The sequence below is a fragment of the Asterias rubens genome, chromosome 15 (assembly GCF_902459465.1).
Source record: "Asterias rubens chromosome 15, eAstRub1.3, whole genome shotgun sequence".
Classification (NCBI taxonomy): domain Eukaryota; kingdom Metazoa; phylum Echinodermata; class Asteroidea; order Forcipulatida; family Asteriidae; genus Asterias; species Asterias rubens.
The window spans coordinates 13,332,590-13,353,299 of record NC_047076.1 but is presented as its reverse complement, the minus strand read 5'-3'; the positions used below and the strand labels follow the sequence as shown (position 1 = coordinate 13,353,299).

The 20,710-nt window shown below is 39.1% G+C and overlaps 2 protein-coding genes across 2 annotated transcripts in view; one reads left to right on the top strand and one right to left on the bottom strand.

Annotated features, from left to right (window-relative positions):
- The first annotated feature begins 9,385 nt into the window (after positions 1 to 9,385).
- Positions 9,386 to 13,098, top strand: LOC117299930 (protein LSM12 homolog A-like). Its single transcript, XM_033783535.1, has 5 exons — positions 9,386 to 9,521; positions 10,050 to 10,186; positions 10,736 to 10,845; positions 11,612 to 11,729; positions 12,114 to 13,098. The coding sequence occupies exons 1-5, from the start codon at positions 9,386 to 9,388 to the stop codon at positions 12,153 to 12,155; spliced, it is 543 nt and encodes a 180-aa protein (XP_033639426.1). The 3' UTR covers positions 12,156 to 13,098.
- Positions 13,099 to 14,899: 1,801 nt separating this feature from the next.
- Positions 14,900 to 20,710, bottom strand: part of LOC117299929 (galanin receptor type 1-like) — a 28,249-nt gene continuing 22,438 nt past the window's right edge. Inside the window, exons 4-5 of the mRNA XM_033783534.1 lie at positions 16,937 to 17,068; positions 14,900 to 16,101 (exon numbers count right to left, since the gene is read on the bottom strand). Of these exons, the coding sequence (XP_033639425.1) occupies positions 14,970 to 16,061 (1,092 nt within the window). The 5' untranslated portion in view covers positions 16,062 to 16,101; positions 16,937 to 17,068 and the 3' untranslated portion in view covers positions 14,900 to 14,969. The remainder of the gene's footprint in view (positions 16,102 to 16,936; positions 17,069 to 20,710) is intronic.

Below are 20,710 nucleotides of genomic sequence, written 5' to 3'. Positions count from 1 at the left end.
ATAGTTATCGAGAAAGAAGTAATTTTCCACGAATTGGATTTCGAGACCTCCAGATTTAGAACTTGAGTTCTCGACATCAACCATCTGAACGCACACAACTTCGTGTGACAAAAATACAAGGATGTTTTTTTCTTTCATTATTATCTCGCAACTTCGATGACCGATTGAGCTCAAATTTTCACAGGTTAGTTATTGTGTACATATGTTGAGATACACAAACTGTGAAGGCTAGTCTTTGACAATTGTCAATAGTGTCCACTGCCTTTAAAGTTGTCGTTTAGAAACCACAGGGTGCGCCTATATTGGGAAGTGTCTGAATACATTATTGTTGTTTGTAAACTTATGATAGTTGATATGAAAAAATAAAAAAAATGTGATTAATTACAGATCTTGTAAATTGGCAACAATGAACTTGAGCAAAACACTTGATGTCAACAAACTGACTCAGACTCAGGTTTGTTGACCAACCAAGGATGGTCTTTGATACAGGTTTCTTGACCAAGCAAAGGTGGTCTTTGATGCAGGTTTGTTGACCATCAACATTGGTCTTTGATAGTTTTGTTGACCAATCAACATTGGTCTTCTATGCAGGTTTGTTGACCAATCTACGATGGTCTATGATACAGGTTTATTGACCAATCAACGTTAGTCTTTCATACAGGTTTGTCACCCATCGCAGTAAAGAACCAAAAACACCCCATTGATTTTAACCCTCGGTTATTACTAAACACAATGTGGGTTTAATTTAAACGTATAGCTCACCTCCAGTCCAGGAACTGCCAGATTTCCCCAAGTTCACATCTCCTGGGAGTAGAGGCTGCTTGTGTTTTGACAAAGAAAGGGGGGCACATCGTTCGTGTTTTCGAAACATTAAGATCTCAAAGCCACCTTGGGTTGACGTGGGGGAGTGTAGACCTGTTAAGAATGGAAATTGCGATGTTATTAATAGTGGAATGGTGCGGGTAATGGATGCATGTTTGTGTACTCGATTGTAGTGTATCGAGAGGTAAGACGCAGAATGCTCGAGAACAATCAGCTTCTCAGTCAACTTGTCTTGACAGATAAAAACTACAACTTACAAACTGGAATTCAGGCAACGACTTGGCCAATGTTCATTAAAGCAATCGCACAACATCGGTAAACAGTATTGTCCAAAGGCCCACACGTGTGTCACAACTTATATATACATATGTATCTTCTGTTAACCCTGTCAGTTATTTGTAAATCTGTGAACTGTTAATTTTTGTTCTGTTTAGAAAGTATCCAATTGCTTTAATACCGTACCATTTCCCAAATAACTGACGTAAGCTCAAGCCTAAGCTCAATACTAAAGCTCAGACTAAGCCCAGAATAGGCCCAAGACTAAGCACAAGCCTACAGCGCCCACTTTCATGGCTCTGGCTTACCGCCGAATTCTGCGCTTACGATCACGATTCCCCGCTTACGTGCAAGCGCCGAATTTCTTCGCTAGCCATGTAAGCGTAGAATGCCTAGTAACGTGGAGTACGCACGCGCAGAAGCCCAAATTCACCGCTAACCCGTGAAATACGCTTGCCGTAAGCAAAGTAATCCCTGCTTCCGTAAGCGCCGATTCCCTGCTTACGGTAAGCAGAGCCATGAAATTGGACCCTGCTCAAGCCGTGGTTTCGAAAATAATTATCCTTGTGTCTCATTGAAAAAGGAATGCTAAGCTGCACATCGAGACCCCTTCCCCGTGGCAAGCTGAGATGACATTCCGAGAACGTTTGAACGCTAGGTGGCAGCAGACTGAGCAGTTAAATTTCCATTGGTTACGTCAGTCATAGACGTTTCCGAAGGACAATGGATTTACCTGGGTAAGTCTTCTGCCACCAATAGTCTTTGGGAGAGAAGGAGAGAGAGGGGGGGGGGGGAAATAATGTAAATGATGACCACTCAGAAACCATAAGCATTTTTAATAAGGTATGTACACTCACGGGGTGTAAAGACAAATTCACCAAAACCTAATAGTGTCATTGTGTCCACAGTATCTCGAAGAGTTTATTTTAGGGAAGAACATTAATATTTTCAATGGCACCATTTCCCGTTAACACTGCCATACAATTATACGAGAACCTACATGCAACATTAAGATAGGGGTGAAGTATGTGTAGCTGATTATACAAGGCTCGTCTATAACCTAAATTTATAACGCTATTAAATGACTTCAATGTGTCCACTGCTTGTATGTTCACCACTGGTTGTTTAGTAGCACACCTGTGGATGGGAAACATACGTCATGGCTCATTAACGTATAGATTCATGTATAGGAAGAGAAAATTGACATTTCATGTTTGTTGACATTTTGTTGGTTTATTTTGGACTTCTTGGTGAAGGGGGAAAGGAGTTCGTGCAAGATTTGGGATCCAATTCAGCCACCCTGATGGTTTTGGTTGGTTTTTGTTACCCCTAGGAACAACGCACCCTCCCCCTTTTCGAAACCTAGACTTTTGGGTGCAGCTTTGTCTACCTGAACGAAGCCCTTAACGAAAACAAGCGATTTTGAAATTAGAGGCCGAAACCGTATTGAATAGAGCAACTTAACACTTCAAGTGACTCACTAAAGATAAGAGGTCGAAGCCGAATTGAAAAGAGCGTACATTACCAAATGAAGCCACATAACCAAGACGCGCGATTTTAATATTCTAGTGACGCACTATGAAGCCGAAACCTGTTGAAAACAGCCTACATTACTGTCTTGGAAGCCCCGTACCCCAAAACGCGCGATTTTAACATTCTAGTGACGCACTGGAGACCGAAACGTATCGAAAAGAGCCTACACAGCTGTCAGTGACTTTGTGGTAAAATCTATGCCCTCATTGTTTATAAACCTTATTATCAAACAATGCAGGGCCTCTAAAGTCTAAAAATAGTCTTGCCCCAATGCCAGGAGCGTTTAGTTTTTGGAGTTCACAAGTTCATTTGATGAGACGTAATAGTATCTTGAATTGACTGGCCCCCGAGGTAAGGCCGGCCGAGGAGGTTCAGCCATGCCTGACTAAGTCAACTGCCTACGGCATGAATTCCACGACGATAAGCTCACCTCAAAAGTTCACGTTAAGTCCTGCTTTATACGAGTACTGTCTACTCATCTCGTGTTTGGTTGTGTGGAAAAACAAAAGACAAATTTACAACATAAATAGGGACAATAATGAAGGACTGGGTAGGGGTTTGCAAACAGGTAGGGTCTCATCACTGATAATCCATGGGGCTGTTAGAGCCCTTTGCCCCGGGGACTCATACATCAACGACCCGCTGTCATCACTTTAACCCGTACTTCAGAAAAGACACAAATTCTGTACCCAAATTCATAAAGCTGTTAAGCAGAATATACTTCTTGACAAATTTCTTTGCTAAGCAAAATATTGAGTCACCAGTCACAACAATGCAAACGTACTGTAAATTAGGCTGGTAACCTGATTGTGATAAGCAATAGTATTCGCGAGTTTTTGTGCTAACAGATGAATTTGGGCCCTGGTAATTTCGTTATTCTCAATTGACTTCGGTGTTCTGACAATACAATAACTTAAATGTATTTTTTACACCACGGGTAGCACTCTATCTCCACATTTCCAATCTTCAAGCTTGATATTTTCAAAAGTTCCTTTACAAAGTATTAGCCATTGGGGTGTCTGAGTGTCTTTTGGACACCGTGTTTTAAAGTTGGACTCCAAGTTTATAAACAATTCGGAGACCCAGTTTCTGTCATTTAACAAGTAAATATTATAAGTGAACATAATATTGGACAACAGTTTTTAAAATTTGGAAATCCTGTTTTATCTGTCATTAAAGTTCTTAAAATCCAGCAAATGTGGTCATCCTCTAACTAATTCCTGGTTTGAACCTCGTTCCTATATTAGGTACAAATGCGGCTCTTGCTCTGCTCAAAAAAAAGTTGTATAAACCAAGCCTGTAATGGTCGGACTCTTCACAATAATCTGCCCCATATGACTCTCTCACGGTCGCGTAAAAACATCAAACTGTCTCACGAAAAACTGAGCAACGCGGATAAATATTGCCCGAGGTCTTTTCGCATCCGAAGCTCCTTCATTACTCCGCCGTCTACTGAAACTAGATCCAACTTGGGAATACCCCGCACCCCCCTTTGAGGAAAGTCAATTATTCAACTAGTCTTCCTCACGTATGCCAAGATCTATTTGAAACACAGACAATTCATGATTAAAGGCACTGTACACTTTCGGTAATTGTCAAAGACCAGTATTCTCACCTGGTGTATTCCAACATCATCTATAAAATAAAAAACTCTGTACAAATTTTGACTCAATAATGGTCATCAAAGTTGCAAGAGAATAGTGAAAGAAAAAAACCTTGTTGCACAAATAAAAGGCTTCAGGCCTGAATTTGTTTAATATTTGAGTGAGACATTACATCTTTCTCATTATACATTTTGGTTTGTGGTAACACCACTAGCCAGGTAGGGTTTGTTCTTTAGAGAACTGTCTTAAAAATATTCTACTTACCGCTATATATTCTACTACGTTTAATTTAGAGGGGGGCCGTTTCTAACAATGTGTTATACTATCAACAGAGATCTGAAGGTTTTTTTTATTTGAGTGAGAAAATAACTCTTTTTCAAAACTACGTTACTGTAGGCGGGAGCCGTTACTCACAATGTTTTATTCTATCAACAGCTCTCCATTTCTCGTTACCAAGTAAGTTTGTTTTGCTAACAATTATTTTGAGTATTTATGTAGTTACCAATAGCCTAGTGCCTTAACAATTATTTTGAATATAGTTACCGGTAGTGTCCAGTGCCTTTAAACACCAGAACATCAATGATTAAAGCAACCTGTGGTATAGTTTCTCTCATCCCCGTAGTGTTAGACTAATGGAGTCCAGACTAAAGTTTGACACACTCTAATTTTTTGTTCCCGTTCTGTGTAACTGTGTTTACTTCCGTATTGTCTGCCCTAATCGGGTCACGGTGTCACGTGACAGTAGCTCTGCAGGGTCAGCGATGGGTACTGTATTTGGGGGTGGACCAATGGTCCTTTAGCTTTTACATTTGGATGTTATAACTCCGTTTGGACTAAGGGGTAACTGTAAAATAAATAAAAAATAAAAAAATAAAAAAAGGGAATCAAAGCTTTACTTTGATATTGTGGTCAACCTTTTAGCCCATCCCGGATCCCCAAACCCCGCCCCTGCAAAATAATCTTCTGAAAGGCAACGTATACCTTTGGTTTTATTACACCGTTGATTGTTTAACCCTATAGGCCCTATCAGTAACTTACGAACATTTCATTCAAAAAAGTGCTTGCGCTTTTGAGATATCGCCGAAGGAAACTTAAAATAGTTTCAATTCGCCGTCTGACGTGTAAGGTCAAAAGTGGGGGATTTCTTCGAGACAAACTGAATTTCCCCCAAAAAACAAACTTAAATTGCATCATACAACTAGCTGACGACACAAACAAGTAACTTCTCCTGTAGACGACCAGGGCCCAATTTCATAAAGCTGCTTAATCACAAAATGTTGCTTAAGCAAAAAAATCCTTGCTTAGTAAAATCAGATTACCGGCCAAGACTCCACTCAAGTGTTATGCTAAGTAAACAACAGCTAAATACCAGTCACAAGCAATGTATATGGCATGGAATTTTGGCCAGCAATATGTGTAAACCAAGCGAGCTTTTTTTCGTGCTACAGCATTTTTTTGCTTAAGCAGCTCTATGAAATTGGCCCAGAGCATACTGGGCCACATTTCATAGAGCTGCTTAAGCACAAAATTTTGCTTAAGCGAAAAATCCTTGCTTAGTAAAATCAGATTATCGGCCAAGAGTCCACTCAATTGTTATTCTAAGTAAACCACAGCTAAATACCAGTCACAAGCAATGTATATGGCATAAAAATTTGGCAAGTAACATGTGTAAAATATGCGAGCTATTTTCGTGCTTAAGCAAATTTTTTTGCTTAAGCAGCTTTATTGGCCCCAGAGCATACTGATCGAAACGTTGAGTTGTCAACCACCGGTTATTTTTAGAATAGTACCAACACACTCTTATTAAAGAGATTTCACATTGTGTTCCCGCAAACGTCTCTTTAGTAAGTAAAAAAGTAACTAACTTGTTTCCACATCTGACATGTTAGGTCAAAACAAGACATCTATATCAAGTGAAGACAGGTGCACGTAAAGCAATGTCTCTAAGGCATCAAGACTTATAAAACTCATGCTTTTTTATTCTTAATGATTAAGACGCCTGAAGGCATTCTCAAGGTGTACTCTGTCTTTATTATGATGTAGTCTGGTAGATGAAGTTGTCTTCAACAGCTCACTCTCACCTTTGGTGAGAGGGGCCCGTTAGTTTCAGGTCTACGACCTATGCCCCTTGAAGGCACTGACTTGGCAACTAAGGAGCAATGGAGAGCTGTTGATAGTATAACACATTGTGAGAAAAGAATCCCTCTAAAGAAACGTAGTGTTAGCAAAAGAGGTAATTTATCACTCAAATAATGAAAGATTTCAGATGAAGACTTTTATTGTGCATCTGAAAACACACAAGAAAGTAATGCAACAGGGGTGTTTCTTTCTTTCCTTATTCTCGTGCAAAATCGATGACGAACTTGAGCCAAAATTTTAACAGATTTGTTATTTTATGCATATGTTGAGATGCACCAAGTGAGAAGACTGTTTTTTTTAAAGTGCCTGCAATGCATTCTCAAAAAGTGTACTTTGTCTTTATTATGATACAGTCTGCTAAATGAAGTTGTCTTCTAACAGCTCCCTCTCGAGCTTTAGTGGTAGAGGGGCACCGTTAGTTCCAGGTCTACGACCTCTGCCCCTTCTACCTAAGAGCATCAGAGGGACCTTGGTGGACCCCAAGGGGGGTGAGGCAGGTGTAGACATCGGTGGAGCGTAGTCAGTGAACAATGGTCTGGGTGTTCATTGAGACCACCACAGGTGAGAGGTGGTCAGTGATCTAAAATGAAGATAGTCCGGGGAGGGATAACCCCTTGGGGACAGGTCCAAAGTGTCTTGATTGAAGACTTCAATTCAGCAAGGGCATTTTTTTAACGAAATATAATACAATCCTCTATCTATGATATATAGTAAATTATCAATTTCTTTATTATAGTTTTATAGATATTGTACATGGGATTGTATGTGGTTTTCAACCTATATAAATTGTTTCCACTTTAAAGTATTGAGGGTTTGCATTTTCATTCTCTAATTTAATATAATAGCGCATTGTTTTGTTGTTCGAATTTGAAGTTTCAATATTTTACCTGAAACACATCACTTCATGGCGCAATGTTTTCCAAACAAACAACTTCCCCACCATAAATCAAAACCCGTCTGAAAGCTGACAGGAAGGCTAGGCGGGCCCGTCGCTCCTATTCGCCCGTAACGAACCTACCTCTAATTACCATGTCTTCCCGTCACCACCAGGGGACCCTAAACGACATACCGCGGTCATGCTTTGATGTCAGGTACCTTAGCCCCGCCACCCCGGAGCTCCAAGGCCCCGCTAGACCCCAGTGAGTAACGACCGGGGCGCACTAGGAGGTCGGAACACGCAGGTGAGAGGCAATTAAAGGCTAGGGTTTCACTCTACTGATGTAGTATGGGAGAGGAAGTGATGTTACAGTGTGACCTCCAGTTCAACAAATAGGTTTGAATTAAAAGATTCAGTCTTTTATTAAGGTTTCACTCCGTATTTCTATACTGCTTTAGTATGGGAGAGAAAGTGAAGGTACTGTGTGACCCCTGCAGTTCAACAAATAGGTTCGAATTAAAAGATTCGGTTACCCTCTCTCATATCATCACCCCACCCTACCCCCTCGAAAACAAAGGCAGGTGCGTTCGGTCATCCTTCATGTACCTCTTCTGGCATTACTTTATAAACGCCTCGTAAACAAGCATAACGGCAACTTTTGTTGTCGAGCTAAAATTCAGCTAAATCACACATAACGCCATACAAAAAATCAAATCAAAATTATTTTTACACAAATATTGTTTTTAACAGTTTGTAGACTGAATGCTTCAAAGACTCAATGCTAATGTTCATCTGATAAGAACAAAATAATGCAAAAGCCTGGTCAAAATAAATAATTACACGACAAAAATGGAAACAAAAAGTAATGGGCTGCATGAGAATCTCTCATTTTTCATAAATTCTTTATTTTGTTACTAAACATTTTTGTGTGAAATAAGTGGAAGAGCTCACTGAAGGTTTATCTGTATTCCATGTTTATGCTCACTCATTGGTTGTAAATTTGTTTTTTTCTTCTTTTTTTCAATTTGCTGTGTTTGTCGTGTTTTTGTAATGTTTAACTTTTAAAAGTTTAGATGCAGTTTTTTTTTTTTTTTTTTTAAGCGAGTCTGCCCTTTGGGACACCGGTTTCAATTTAGTTCATGTGATAATGACAATAAATATACTAGAAATATACATTGGAGGTTTTTTTTAAGGCTGATTAGTCTAGCTCAGATACACCAATCATTCTAAGAGCCCTCATGACTGACCATAAAATTGTAGCTTCACATTTTGGATATCAATAACCTTAGACTCCCATGGGGAGCGACTATAATGAGTGATCTGCAGCAATAACATGATTTGGTCCATGTCAATATATAAACCCTTACTGCAATCGTGTGCACTGATGTATACTACTGAATTTTATGAGTGTCTCCATCAACACGGGTTGTCATAAATTAATTTGATATTACAAGTTGTAATAATTCACAAGATGGCGTTAATTCGCTTGGGTGGTAGGCCTATCTCGTCTGTCTTCTTGTATTAGGGCCTCGTAAAATGAGCAACTTGGAGGCAACCAAGTGCAGTGCATGATACATGACCACTTTGGTAATATAGCACTATTTTTTCAGAACTGTTAAAGATTAAAACAAATAAGTATACGGAAAAGCAACCAAACTGTTACCCAGACATAATAGAAGACTAGAAAATCCTTTTTGTTTTTCACGCTCAAATACAGGCTAAGCGCAGGAAGGGGTTTCGTAAGCAATTTTCAACAACACTGCAGCATCAATTAGTGCGTATATGGCTTTTTAATTGCACGTGTACATTCCGTGTACAAAATACAACGACACGGTCCAGCGACCAAAAGCAGAACACTTTTTTGGCACACTTTTGTGTTCTAAGTTTAGCGGTTTTACTAGAAATATTCCCAGCCTGAATTTAAATAATTACTGAAATTAAGTCTGTACTCACCGACAAGCGTCATGTTGAACTTGTGCTGGGGTTAAAAACCGCTAAAATTTACAAAAACTTGTGCCTTCCCGCCAAAGAACTTCTGAGCAGACGTTTACCGACATTCTAACATAGCGCCCTCACTTGACGTAAACTGCTCACTGTGTAGCAGCGCATGCGCCGAAATTAGTAAACGAACAAGATGGCGACGAACATGAACACATTTGGCGATGGCTTGTTTAAAGTCGGCAATTTTGTGTCATGTAAGACGTGTTTTGAGGAGAGAATTTCAGGGGAAGTGATGGCTTATGATATAGGTAGCAAGATGCTTGCTCTCAGTATCCTTTTTGTGGTGAAGTTAGTGGTATATTTCATGTAATTGTGGAGTTTGACGTACGATTCGATTACGACTCCCGAGTTAAAACCCGTATGATTTCGCTGAACTACTCTGTGTACACTACACTACATGTAGATTTTACTTCACATGTTGTCGATTTTTATTACTACTTCTTTATTGAATTGTTGTTACATACTAATACTAACCTTGGACGGAACTTCTAGCTACTTATAAAATATCTTTAGTACTATTTACTATGAAGAATTTGGGCTATTTTTCATAAGCCGTTTTTTATTAAACAGAAATGTTTTTCAGGGAGCAGTCTTAGCTTAGAGTTGATTAGGAAAACTCGCCCACCTCCTTTTACAAACTCTCAGTTGACATTTCATAAGTCAATTTTTTTTCACCTTTTTGTTGCAGTATTTTCATTCAAAATGTTTTTTACTAGCTTTGCCTAGTTCATCATCTAGGATTCTAGTTAGGAAAAGTTCTATTGTCAATTGATTTCTCCTTGACCCATTGGAACCAGAAACACCTTCCACAAACAGTGAGAGAAAGAACACATACGATATACGCATCGTCAATTTAAATTTCGCCAAGGATCCTCAAGTAGAAAAGGTTTCATCAGACCCACAGCCTAAGTTGTCTCCACTCAACATTCAGAAGGTGATTTTCATTTTGTAATTAATAAGGGAATCAATGTGTGGTGAAGAGGTTTTCAACTAGTGGTTTAATCCCAACGAGGCCTGGTTCTTGATCATTTTACCGAGACGAAGTCGAGGTAAATTATCAAGAACCAGGCCTCGGCAGGTTTAAACCACTAGTTGAAAACCGATTCAACACACTTTGATTCCCATTCATAAATACCTTTTCGGTCAAAAACATCATCACTTTTTGGTCAAAAAGTAAAATAAATGCAAAAATCATATTGTTAAATGGTTTCTTTCAACACAACACCCCTCCAGCTATGAAATGGTAAGGCCTAGTCAAGGTCCTCGGGTAAACAACTCCTTATAAGGGAATGCTGTGTGCTTCGCGTGTATCGCGTGATGTGGCACAACTCTCTCAGCCGTTGCTCTCGACCAACAGGGATGAAGAAACTGTCTTCCTCAATGCTTTCTTTTAAAACTGTTGGGGTAATTAAAATAGTTGTTGCCGTCACAAAGGCATAATCATTTGTAAAATTTTAAATTTTGTTTGTGTTTAATGTTTCAGTTAAACAAGAGAGCGGAAGACGCCATTGCAGCGAAAAAGAATTCTTTCAGATTACTTAAAGAAGGCGTCAGTGTAGAGGCCCAACATTTATTCCAAACTATCAGGAAAACGTAAGTGATAATAAAATAAAACAATAATAATACACATTATTAGGCGCTTAATATTTATTAGGCGCTTAATGCGGTTGTTTCTAAGCGCACATTCAGTATTTTCCTACAGGGTATGTGGGATTATGTTTGAATTCTGAGACCAATTATTACTTTTACATAGCCACAATGTAATGGTTTACAAGGTGCTGTGGCGCAATATGCTACCAATCAAATCAGGAATACCCCCTTCTCTTTTCGATAAGAGCACTGGGTTCTTTTATGTGCGCTACACAGCACACAGGACCAACGACTTTATGTCCCATCCAAAGGACGAAGCATTAGGGTAAAATCCCTTGCTTTAAATGACAGAGGTGTCACGACTGGGACTCGAGCCCACACTCTGCTGATAAGAAACACCAGAGCTCGAGTCTGGTGCTCTTAACCGCTAGGCCAGGACACACCACTAAATTGTCTCATTTCTCAGTCTTTCTTAACTTGAGGTCACACCTTAATGCCTGGTCACACAGGCCCCGATAATGAGAACGTGAATAAAATCGTAATTAATTCAGGCCCTCGATTGGTTAAATAAGTGTGGGCGTATTCTGTGCGTAGCAATTCAACCAATAGAATGCCTTCTCTTAGCGTCGTTAACGTTCTTGTTCTCACTGCAATGGGACGGAGCCTTTACCGCTCTGTGCCCCTCTGAGGGGTGTAATTTCACATGTTCTGTGAAAGCGTGGGTCCACAGTTATCTCCTGCGTAACCTTGTATGTTATTTCTTTTACAGACTCCCATGTGAATGGCAAGGTGTATGCATAGTAACCGGTGATGTAACGGTCCATCCACCCTATGGCACAGAAGACTGCAAAGGCAAGGAGAGTGCTCTAGCTCATATTAAAAAAATTGTGAGTACATAAATTATCAAGAAAATAGAGTTAGCTGTTTCAAACAGTTTTTGGCCTGTTTCCATCCTCGCAGAGTCTCCCTCTGAAGTAAGGTAGTTTTCGAGAAAGAAGTATTTTTCCAAGAATTTGATTTCGAGACCTCAGATTTAGAATTTGAGGTCTCGAAATCAAACATCTGAAAGTACACAACTTGGTGGGACAAGGGTGTTTTTTCTTTCATTATATCTCGTAACTTCGATGACCTATTGAGCTCAAATTTTTCACAGGTTTGTTACTTTATGCATATGTTGAGATACACCAAGTGAGAAGACTGGTCTTAGACAATTACCAATAGTGTCCAGTGTCTTTAATAACCCCTACAATTTTTTGAATATTTATTTCCAGATTGAAAAGTTTTACAAAGATCAACAATCGAGCAGTACCTGAGATACGACGTCCCATCTTTGTTCTACATCTTTAGACTCCTCTTTATCCCCTTCTTCATCCTCAAAGAGTCCCCAAGACAAGGGAGCCACCATCCTCAAAGGGTCTCTAAGACTGGGAAAAACCAGCTGGTATATCAAGGGGATGAGTAGACTTGTGGACAAGTCGTTAATGGTCCCACGCGATAAAATAGTCCAGTTGTGAGGTTGCTCTCGCAAAATCACTGTTGCGCGAACACCAGTAGGTTGCGGGGCCAGCAGTCTCGCGAGAATATTGCGGGGAGAATTGGAATGCTATCACCCCGATAGACATTTTACGACTTGTCCACAAGTCCAGGGGATGGGGGTCCTGGGTTTTGCTGCAGTGCAAGTTATTTACACTTGCCATAACTTCATATTTATAAAAATATACACAGCTTTAGGACCAATCCCTTTCCACACACCTCATTCAACTTTCTAAAAACTCATCGACTGAAATCGTCTTTTTTTTCTTTTTTTCGGACACTTTTCTTTGGAAATGTTTTGATTTTTAGTTGAAAAGATTCAAGATTCATGAGATTTGTTGTTATTTTTTGCTTTGTGATGAACCATGTACTGTTGATGGTTTTGTTTGCTGGAGTATTGCTTCGATACAAAAAGGGTTAAACTGATGAAAACTTAAGAAAAGTTACTTGAGTTCTATCCTTTCTGTTTTGAGTTCGTTTTAGTTTATGTTCTCCAATGTTATTTGTCTTCAATGTGGGTTATTGTGTTGGCTTTATAGTCAACTGTTATAAATTTGTTTGTGCACATTGTTTGTGGTGTTTTTTACATTTTTCCAAAGTGGAAAGATGAGAAAGCAACCTTTAAGTTTCTTTTTTATAAGTCAACTATTTAGGGACATGTTAAGACCGAGAAACGTTTTACAACTCAAATTATTTGAGGAGAAATGAGTTTCAAGGAAGCTCAAAGAAACACAACCATAACTTAAAGGCACCTTTTGCCTTGGTTCGGTCAGTACAACTTTAAGACATATTTGTGTGGATCATTATATTTTTCTTTTTAAACATCTGTCTAACCATATGCATTTGTATAACAAACGGTTTCAAACGCTTTTCAAAGACCACTTCGACCTATCCAAGGCAACGTGTCCCTTTAAGCCTGGTTCATACAAATTTTGACGTCGCATCCGCAGCGAATGTATCGCAGGATTTGAGCACAGGTCAACTGATGCATAGTATTTGTTGCGAATTTGTGTCGTCAAAATTCTGAAGGAAAGTTTGTTTTCTGTTTTCCTTTCCTGAATCATTCCTTCCAGAGAAACTTATTTCCAGGAAATTATGTCTAGATCATTTTGCAGAGCGATATATCCAAATCTTAGTCACATCTCACAACATGAAATGTGACATTGTTCGGTTTTACTAATCACACTTTTATTTTGTGTTTGTTTATTTGTTTGTCTGTTGTATGTTTGTTTCAGGATTTAGTTGTTATGGGAACAGTGTATTTGCTTCAGTTTAAATACAAAATTTTAAATCGGGGCTATTTAACCAAACAAAAATAATACAACAGTAAAATGGGTTTTGTGCCAAGACCTGATGAACTAACTGTTACCAGTGGGTTTAAAAAACAGACTTTAAGAGGCACCAACAAAACGGTTTTCATACAAAATATTCAAAGTACAAGGAAACACATTTCGATTTTAAGTAATAATTTAAATAAAGATTACCATAAAATTCAATATTGTTGTCAATGTGTTTTATTTCTTCATTTTGATTATCGGTTTAGCTTATTTCTTGTCTCAATTTCCCGTTTGTAATATAATAACATTTTTCTTGGTCATTATTTGACAGGAGTGTAGATATTATCCACTGTTTTTTATGACCTTTCATTATCACCTGATCATGACAAAATTATGCATACCAGTCAGCAAATTATACCTTTTTACATGTCTTTTAACTGGTATCCTGCTGGTATCCTGCTTTTTGACTAGCAATGTTTTATCATTCAGCCAAGGACTTCCAACAGTGGGCCCTTCATTCAAGAACTGGGCACCGGTGTGGCAGAAAATGCTGCCCCCCCCCCCCGAGATGTTCCCCGCCCCCTAATGGCAAACTGTGTACTAGCTTATTCTGATAGCGCCCTCTTTTGAATCCTCCTACAGCCCATTTTAAAGGCAGAGGACTCTATTGGTAATAATTACTCAAAATATTTATTATCATAAAACCTTTCTTGATTAAGAGTAATGGGAGAGGTTGATCGTATAAAACATTGTGAGAAACAGCTCCCTCTGAAATTACGTAGTTTTCGAGAAAGAAGTAATTTTCCACGAATTTGATTTCGAGACCTCATATTTAGAATTTGAGGTTTGGAAATCAAGCATATGAAAGCGCAAAACGCAAAACTTCGTGTGACAATTGAGCTCAAACTTTCGCAGGTTTGTTATTTTATGCAAATGTTGAGATAAACCAAGTGTGAAGACTAGTCTTTGACAATTGCCAAAAGGCAGAGAACCAGTCACAAACTGTGCATGGTTGTGCACATAACATGATATTTCAGCTGGTAACCCTTTTTCCAGTTAACTTCTGAGGTCTCGAAATCATGCGTGGAAAATCACTTCTTTCGCGAAAACTTCGTTACTTTAGAGGGAGCCTTTTCTCACAATGTGTGTACCATCAACATCTCTCCATTGCTCGTTACCAAGTAAGGTTTTATGCTAATAATTATTTTGAGTAATTACCAATAGTGTCCACTACCTTTAAACCCAATGTAAGTCTTTGAGAACAAGTGTGGTTTGTAAAGTTCCTTCTTGAAAAAAGAGGGGGCGAGTGTCTAGTGTTCACGGAACACTGGCAGCTTGCCGCACATGGGCTGCAGGCTTTTGAAGTTGAGGATAAGTCGCTCTGATGTTATTTAAGAACAATGCGTTAATCAAACTCATCTGAGATAATCCATTCTCAATTCCCCGAACTTTCGTGACGTCATTCACTCGATTGGATTGGCACTTAAAGAGTCCCTTCACTGCCCGCCTGAACTGTTGATTTTTAAACGTGTAGATGATGGGATTTGCGCAGGAGTTGACGAAAGCGAGGAGAAAGAAAGCCTGGTAGATGTCACTTGCGAGGTATTCAGGGTATGCATAACCAAGGTTGAAGGCAAGGAACATGACTTGGTCTCCAGACCAACACACGATGAAGATGATAACGACTGTCAGCAACATTTCGATGACTTTACGTCTGGTGTTCAGAAGGGAGTAGGCGGGGCTATTGGGTGATTCGTTGCGAGATAAAAGGGTTCTGGCATGCGCCCTCAACGCCCGTATTGCCAGAACATGAGTGACGATCATAATCACCATGGGGATGAAGTACTCCACAACGAAAAGCCCCGCTCCTATAAACTGTTGGTATGCTAGGCTAGGGTAAGCTGCAGTACAGCTTTCCTTCACTGGGTCAATTCCCACACAGTACACGTTGAAACTGTTGAGAACCAGGGATACCAACCATATTAAAACAAGCACAAGACGTCCCCGGTTACCAGCGAAGATCGTCCTGTACCGGATGGGGTATACGATTGCAAGATACCTCTCAATCGACACAAGAGTCAGTGTGAATATTGAAGCCACGATGGAGACCCAAAGTATAACATCAGTATTGACAACTCGACAATAAATCTGTCCACCTAAATCCTGATTCACTTTGCTCAATTTCGGTCGCGGTATGATGCAAATTGATGTTATCAGATCAGCAAAAGCTAAGTTCAAGATGAACGCATCTGTGGCGTTCCGAGGCGTTCGCCTGCCACCGTTCTTTCCAGAACTCCTCTTCCGGGCATACACAATTATTACAGTAGAGTTGCCAATTGTACCAACTACGGCGAAGATTAGTGCCAGAATGCTTTTCCAGTTCCAGACGATTGGATCAACGGCTGTCATATTGCCGGCGGGGAGACGATGAAGCGCCCTCTTTTGTAATCTGAAGGAAAGAGAAAATTTATAACATTCAGCACTGCACAGCACCTTTAAGCAAAACGCACTTTAGGCCGTGTCCGAAACGGCGACTTCGGCTACAGCTACGGCTAGATCGCGCGCGTCTGCCTATTCTTTCACACTGGTAGACGCGCTGATCTAGACGTAGCTGCAGCCGAAGCCGTCGTTTCGGACACGGCCTTAGACCTTTATCACGCTGTCACCATCTTGGTCGTGTTCCCTGTTTCCAATGTAATGAATGCCAACATCCATTGCTCTAACATGGCACCAGATTATTATTTCGTCCAGCCTCAGTTTGGTTTACAATGAGTTGGAATGGAGTAAAATCAAGATGGCCACACCGTGATAAAGGACCATGTAGTAACATCACTTGGTGCATCGTGCACTGTGCATGTCTTGAGCATACTTCAAAATATCAAAAGATTGAACCTCGACGGCAACCATGCTTTATAACTTTTGAAAAGAATAAAATCTCGGACTATCACACGGTTCCCCATCCAACAACGCGATACATTGAACGTGAAACTCATGTGTGGCATGTTAATACATTCAAGTGAATACGATAAGTATTGCATAATTATATAGTCGGCAAAACATCAAAATGGAAACATCACACAATTGTTTTTTAAGAATAGGGTCTACAATGAAGACATTTGAGACAACCCCAATTGGAAAACCAACAAAGTCAGGGACTGAAAACCAAACCTTGAAGAGATTTGATAGTGTCTGCAAGTAGATGTTTGCTTTTACAGCCAGCGCCTTGTTAATAAAAGAAGTAATATAAACACAACAAAAGAAAGTGACTCTGAAATTCAACTTACCTGGTATATAAATCGTTCGTTGATCTTTGGAGCTATTCAGATCCACAACTTCGCCTTTTGATGTCTTAGAAGACAACTTACTGAATGACACTGATTCTTCTTATCCACACAACATGAAACAATCCTCTCCACCTTACGAATAATCATCAAGTGGAAATAAAAACACTCTCACAAAGAAAACCCCATCTTCAAGACCACAGTACTCATCGCTTACCATGGCAACCATGAAGTATAAAATCCCCTTGTATTCTCCGGTAATATCCTTCAAATGAAGCGTCAAGGGTCTCATCCGTGAATTATTGCATCATTGGCCTCTGATTGGTTTCTGACGCGCCACGTGGTGTCCTTTGCAGCAGATGATTGGTTGGTTGAGATATTTGATGTGGCGGTAGATGCATAATGGATAACTAATATATCAAGACGGGGATATGGAGTTTTTTTATGGCTAATTAATCAGCTCAAATAACATCTCAGTGATCACCATGTCAACTACACAGCTCGAATCTTGACAATCTTGGGCATACAAACCACTCGCCGGGTGAATTTCTCTAGTACGGGAATAATAATGACTACAGGTTATCTACAATTTATTTTGGACCGTCCAGCCTTTGACACCACTCATAGAAATGGTTCTTAAAGTGCAACTCCATGAATAATGTTTTACTTAACAAGTCACAGGTAAACACACAGAAATTTTGTTTTATAAGCAAGATAACCGGATTTGCGAGTAATGAAACACTGCCCTCTTGTGTTTATAATTTGTTAGTAATTAATTTAAAGCAGCAATTTTTTTTTATTAACTAAAATCAGTGTATGTATCTTTACGCATAAGATTGGTTCAGCTTAAACAATTAACCACCACACAACTTAATCACACGAAGACACTTGACTACCTTGTCGCAATTTCTTAGTTATTTTGACAGCGTTTCTTAGAGATTGACAGCTACAAAGATGACAAAAAAAAAAAAAAAAAAAACCAGACGCCCACATCAAGTGAAGTGCGACCGGTGCGTGATGTCTTGCCAAACACAACGTCCTTTCTGAATGACAAACCTCTCGTCCTTTCTGGAAGACAAACCTCTCAGAACATTGTTGATTTGCGATCAAATTTCCCCTTCCGTTTGCTCAAATCTGCGTTAAATATTAACTGTAACAATTTGCGTGTAGTGTTTAAAGGCACTGGGGTGGATTTCACAAAGAGATAGGACTAGTCTTATCTCGAGTTAGGACCAGTTACTCGTCCTTACTTAGGACTATCCATGCAATTTGTATATCTCCTAGGAATAGTCCTCAGTTAGGACTAGTCCTAAGTCTTTGTTAAATCGACGGCAGGACATAATATTTGGTATGGTCAAATAGCAGTATTATCATTTTGTGTATCCAAACAAATGCATCGAATATATAATTTGTGAAAAGTTTGCTCAAATCTCTGTAAATATTAACTGGAGTATTATATCATCACAATGGATGAAGTGCATGCTTAAAGGCATGGACATGTTTGGTAATTAATTGTCAAAGACCAGGCAGTATTCTCACTATCCCACAAAATAACTAAGGTGTGAACATTTCGGCTCATTGGTCGTCGAAAATGCAAGAAAACAATGAAAGAAATAACACCCTTGTTGCACACCCATGCATGCTTTCCGAGCACGCGAGAAAGCCTTCAGGCTTGAAGTCTTTCTCAAATTCAATTAATATTGATTTTTTTATTAACAGTGAGAAATTACCTCTTTCCCAGAAACTAAGTTACTTCACCAGAGGGAGTCGTTTCTCACAATGCTTTATACATGTACTACCATCAACAACTCTCCATTGCTCGTTACCAAGTTAGATTTTAAAGGCAGTGGACACTATCGGTAATTACTCAAAATAATTATCACCATAAAACCTTACTTGGTAACGAGTAATGAGGAGAGGTTGATAGTTATATAAAACGTTGTGAAAAACGGCTCCCTCTGAATTAACGTAGTTTTCGAGAAAGAAGTATTTTCCCATGAATTTGATTTCGAGTTTAGAATTTGAGGTCTCGAAATCAAGCATCGGAAAGCACACAACTTCGTGTGACAAGGGTGTTGTTTTCTTTCATTATTATCTCGCAAGTTCAACGACCAATTGAGCTCAAATCTTCACAGCTTTATTATTTTATGCATAATGTTGAGATACACCTACTGTGAAGGCTAGTCTTTGGCAATCACCAATAGTGTCCACTGCCTTAAAGTACGCACATGTTTATTTAATTTTAAAGTGATTACCAAACGTATCAAGTTCCTTTAAAACAAGCTTCCGAGGGTCCGGGGGGGGGGGGATCGACAGGGAAGGGACTGCCGACAAAAATAGATATTGAAAAAGAAGAGGGAAAAGGTTATTTACTTTAATGACACAGGATATAGTTATATCTTAACTTGATGACGTCTTAACGAATCGGGAATGCGATTCAGGACTGATAGTACATGTATACGGTTGAGAGGCCACTTCAGTGATTGATGTAGGGAAGACAATATTGATGACAGTCAATTAGGCCTAATTATCAAGGCAACGTAAGTCAATTGGGGACCTAATTATCAAGTATACAAAGTATTTATACATTATTTGCCTTGAAGATGGGCATCCACGTTGACAGAAAATTGTTTTATAAAGAGAAAAATCTCCTTTAAAGACACTGGCCAATATTGGTAGATGTCAAAGACCAGTCTTCTGACATATTCATAAAATAACAAACCTGTAAAAATTTGAAATTTCAAGAGAATAATGTAAGAAAAACACCCTTGTTGCACAAGTTATGTGCTTTCAGATGCTTGATTTCGAGACCTCAAAATCAAATTCTAAGGTCTCAAAGTCAAGTTCAAATATTTAAGTAAGAAATTACGTCTTTCTCAAAAACTACGATACTTCAGAGGGAGCCGTTTCTCACAATGCGTTTTACAATCAACAGCTCTCTATTACTCGATACCAAGAAAGTTTTTTGTGCTAAGAACTATTTTGAGTAATTACCAATAGTGTCCAGTGCCGAAAACAATCCTTTGTTTACGACGATGGGAACTTATTGAAATGTTCATAATGACAGCAGCCTTTACAGCAATGTTGTAATATTAGAAGACTTAAAGGCACTGGACACTATTGATAATTACTCAAAATAATTGTTAGCATAAAAACTATTGTTACAAGCACCGGAGAGCTGTTGGTAGTATGACACATTGTGAGAAACGGCTCCCTCTGAAGTATGAGAAAGAATTAATTCTCAATAAAATATTTGAATTGAATTTGAGACCTCAGCTGAGGTCTAAAATTCAAGCATCTGAAAGCACACAACTTGTGTGACAAGGGTGTTTTTTCTTCCATTATTCTCTCGCAACTTTGACGACCAATTGAGTTCAAATTGTCACAGGTTTGTTATTTTATGCATATATTGAGATACAGCAAGTGAGAAGATTGGTCTTTGACAATTACTAAAGGTGTACAGTGCCTTTAAAATACTCACCCAGTTTCACATTGTCAGCTTTGTAACACATTGAGTGCATTTTTGTGTGATAAAGTATTCTCGATCATGAAGCTCCCTTATCGTATTCATGTTTAATTAGAGTCAAATTCAAGACTCGCTCTGCAATGTTTAGCTTCGAGTTAGAGTCAACACGTTGTCAAGTCAGCAACGTCCATTTAATGTATTGGCTATCAGCATTTTGAGTTGTAAATACTGTTTTGACATGTTTCACTTAAAGGTTTGACTGTGCCAAAATCCATGCACTGACTATCAACCAAACTAACTATATTTATATC

Bases quoted from the DNA above. Each gene is read 5' to 3' on its own strand.
- LOC117299930 (XM_033783535.1), top strand. From the start codon at position 9,386: ATGGCGACGAACATGAACACATTTGGCGATGGCTTGTTTAAAGTCGGC. The intron at 10,187-10,735 runs GTGATTTTCATT...TTAATGTTTCAG, and splicing joins CTCCACTCAACATTCAGAAG to TTAAACAAGAGAGCGGAAGA. The intron at 11,730-12,113 runs GTGAGTACATAA...ATTTATTTCCAG, and splicing joins TAGCTCATATTAAAAAAATT to ATTGAAAAGTTTTACAAAGA.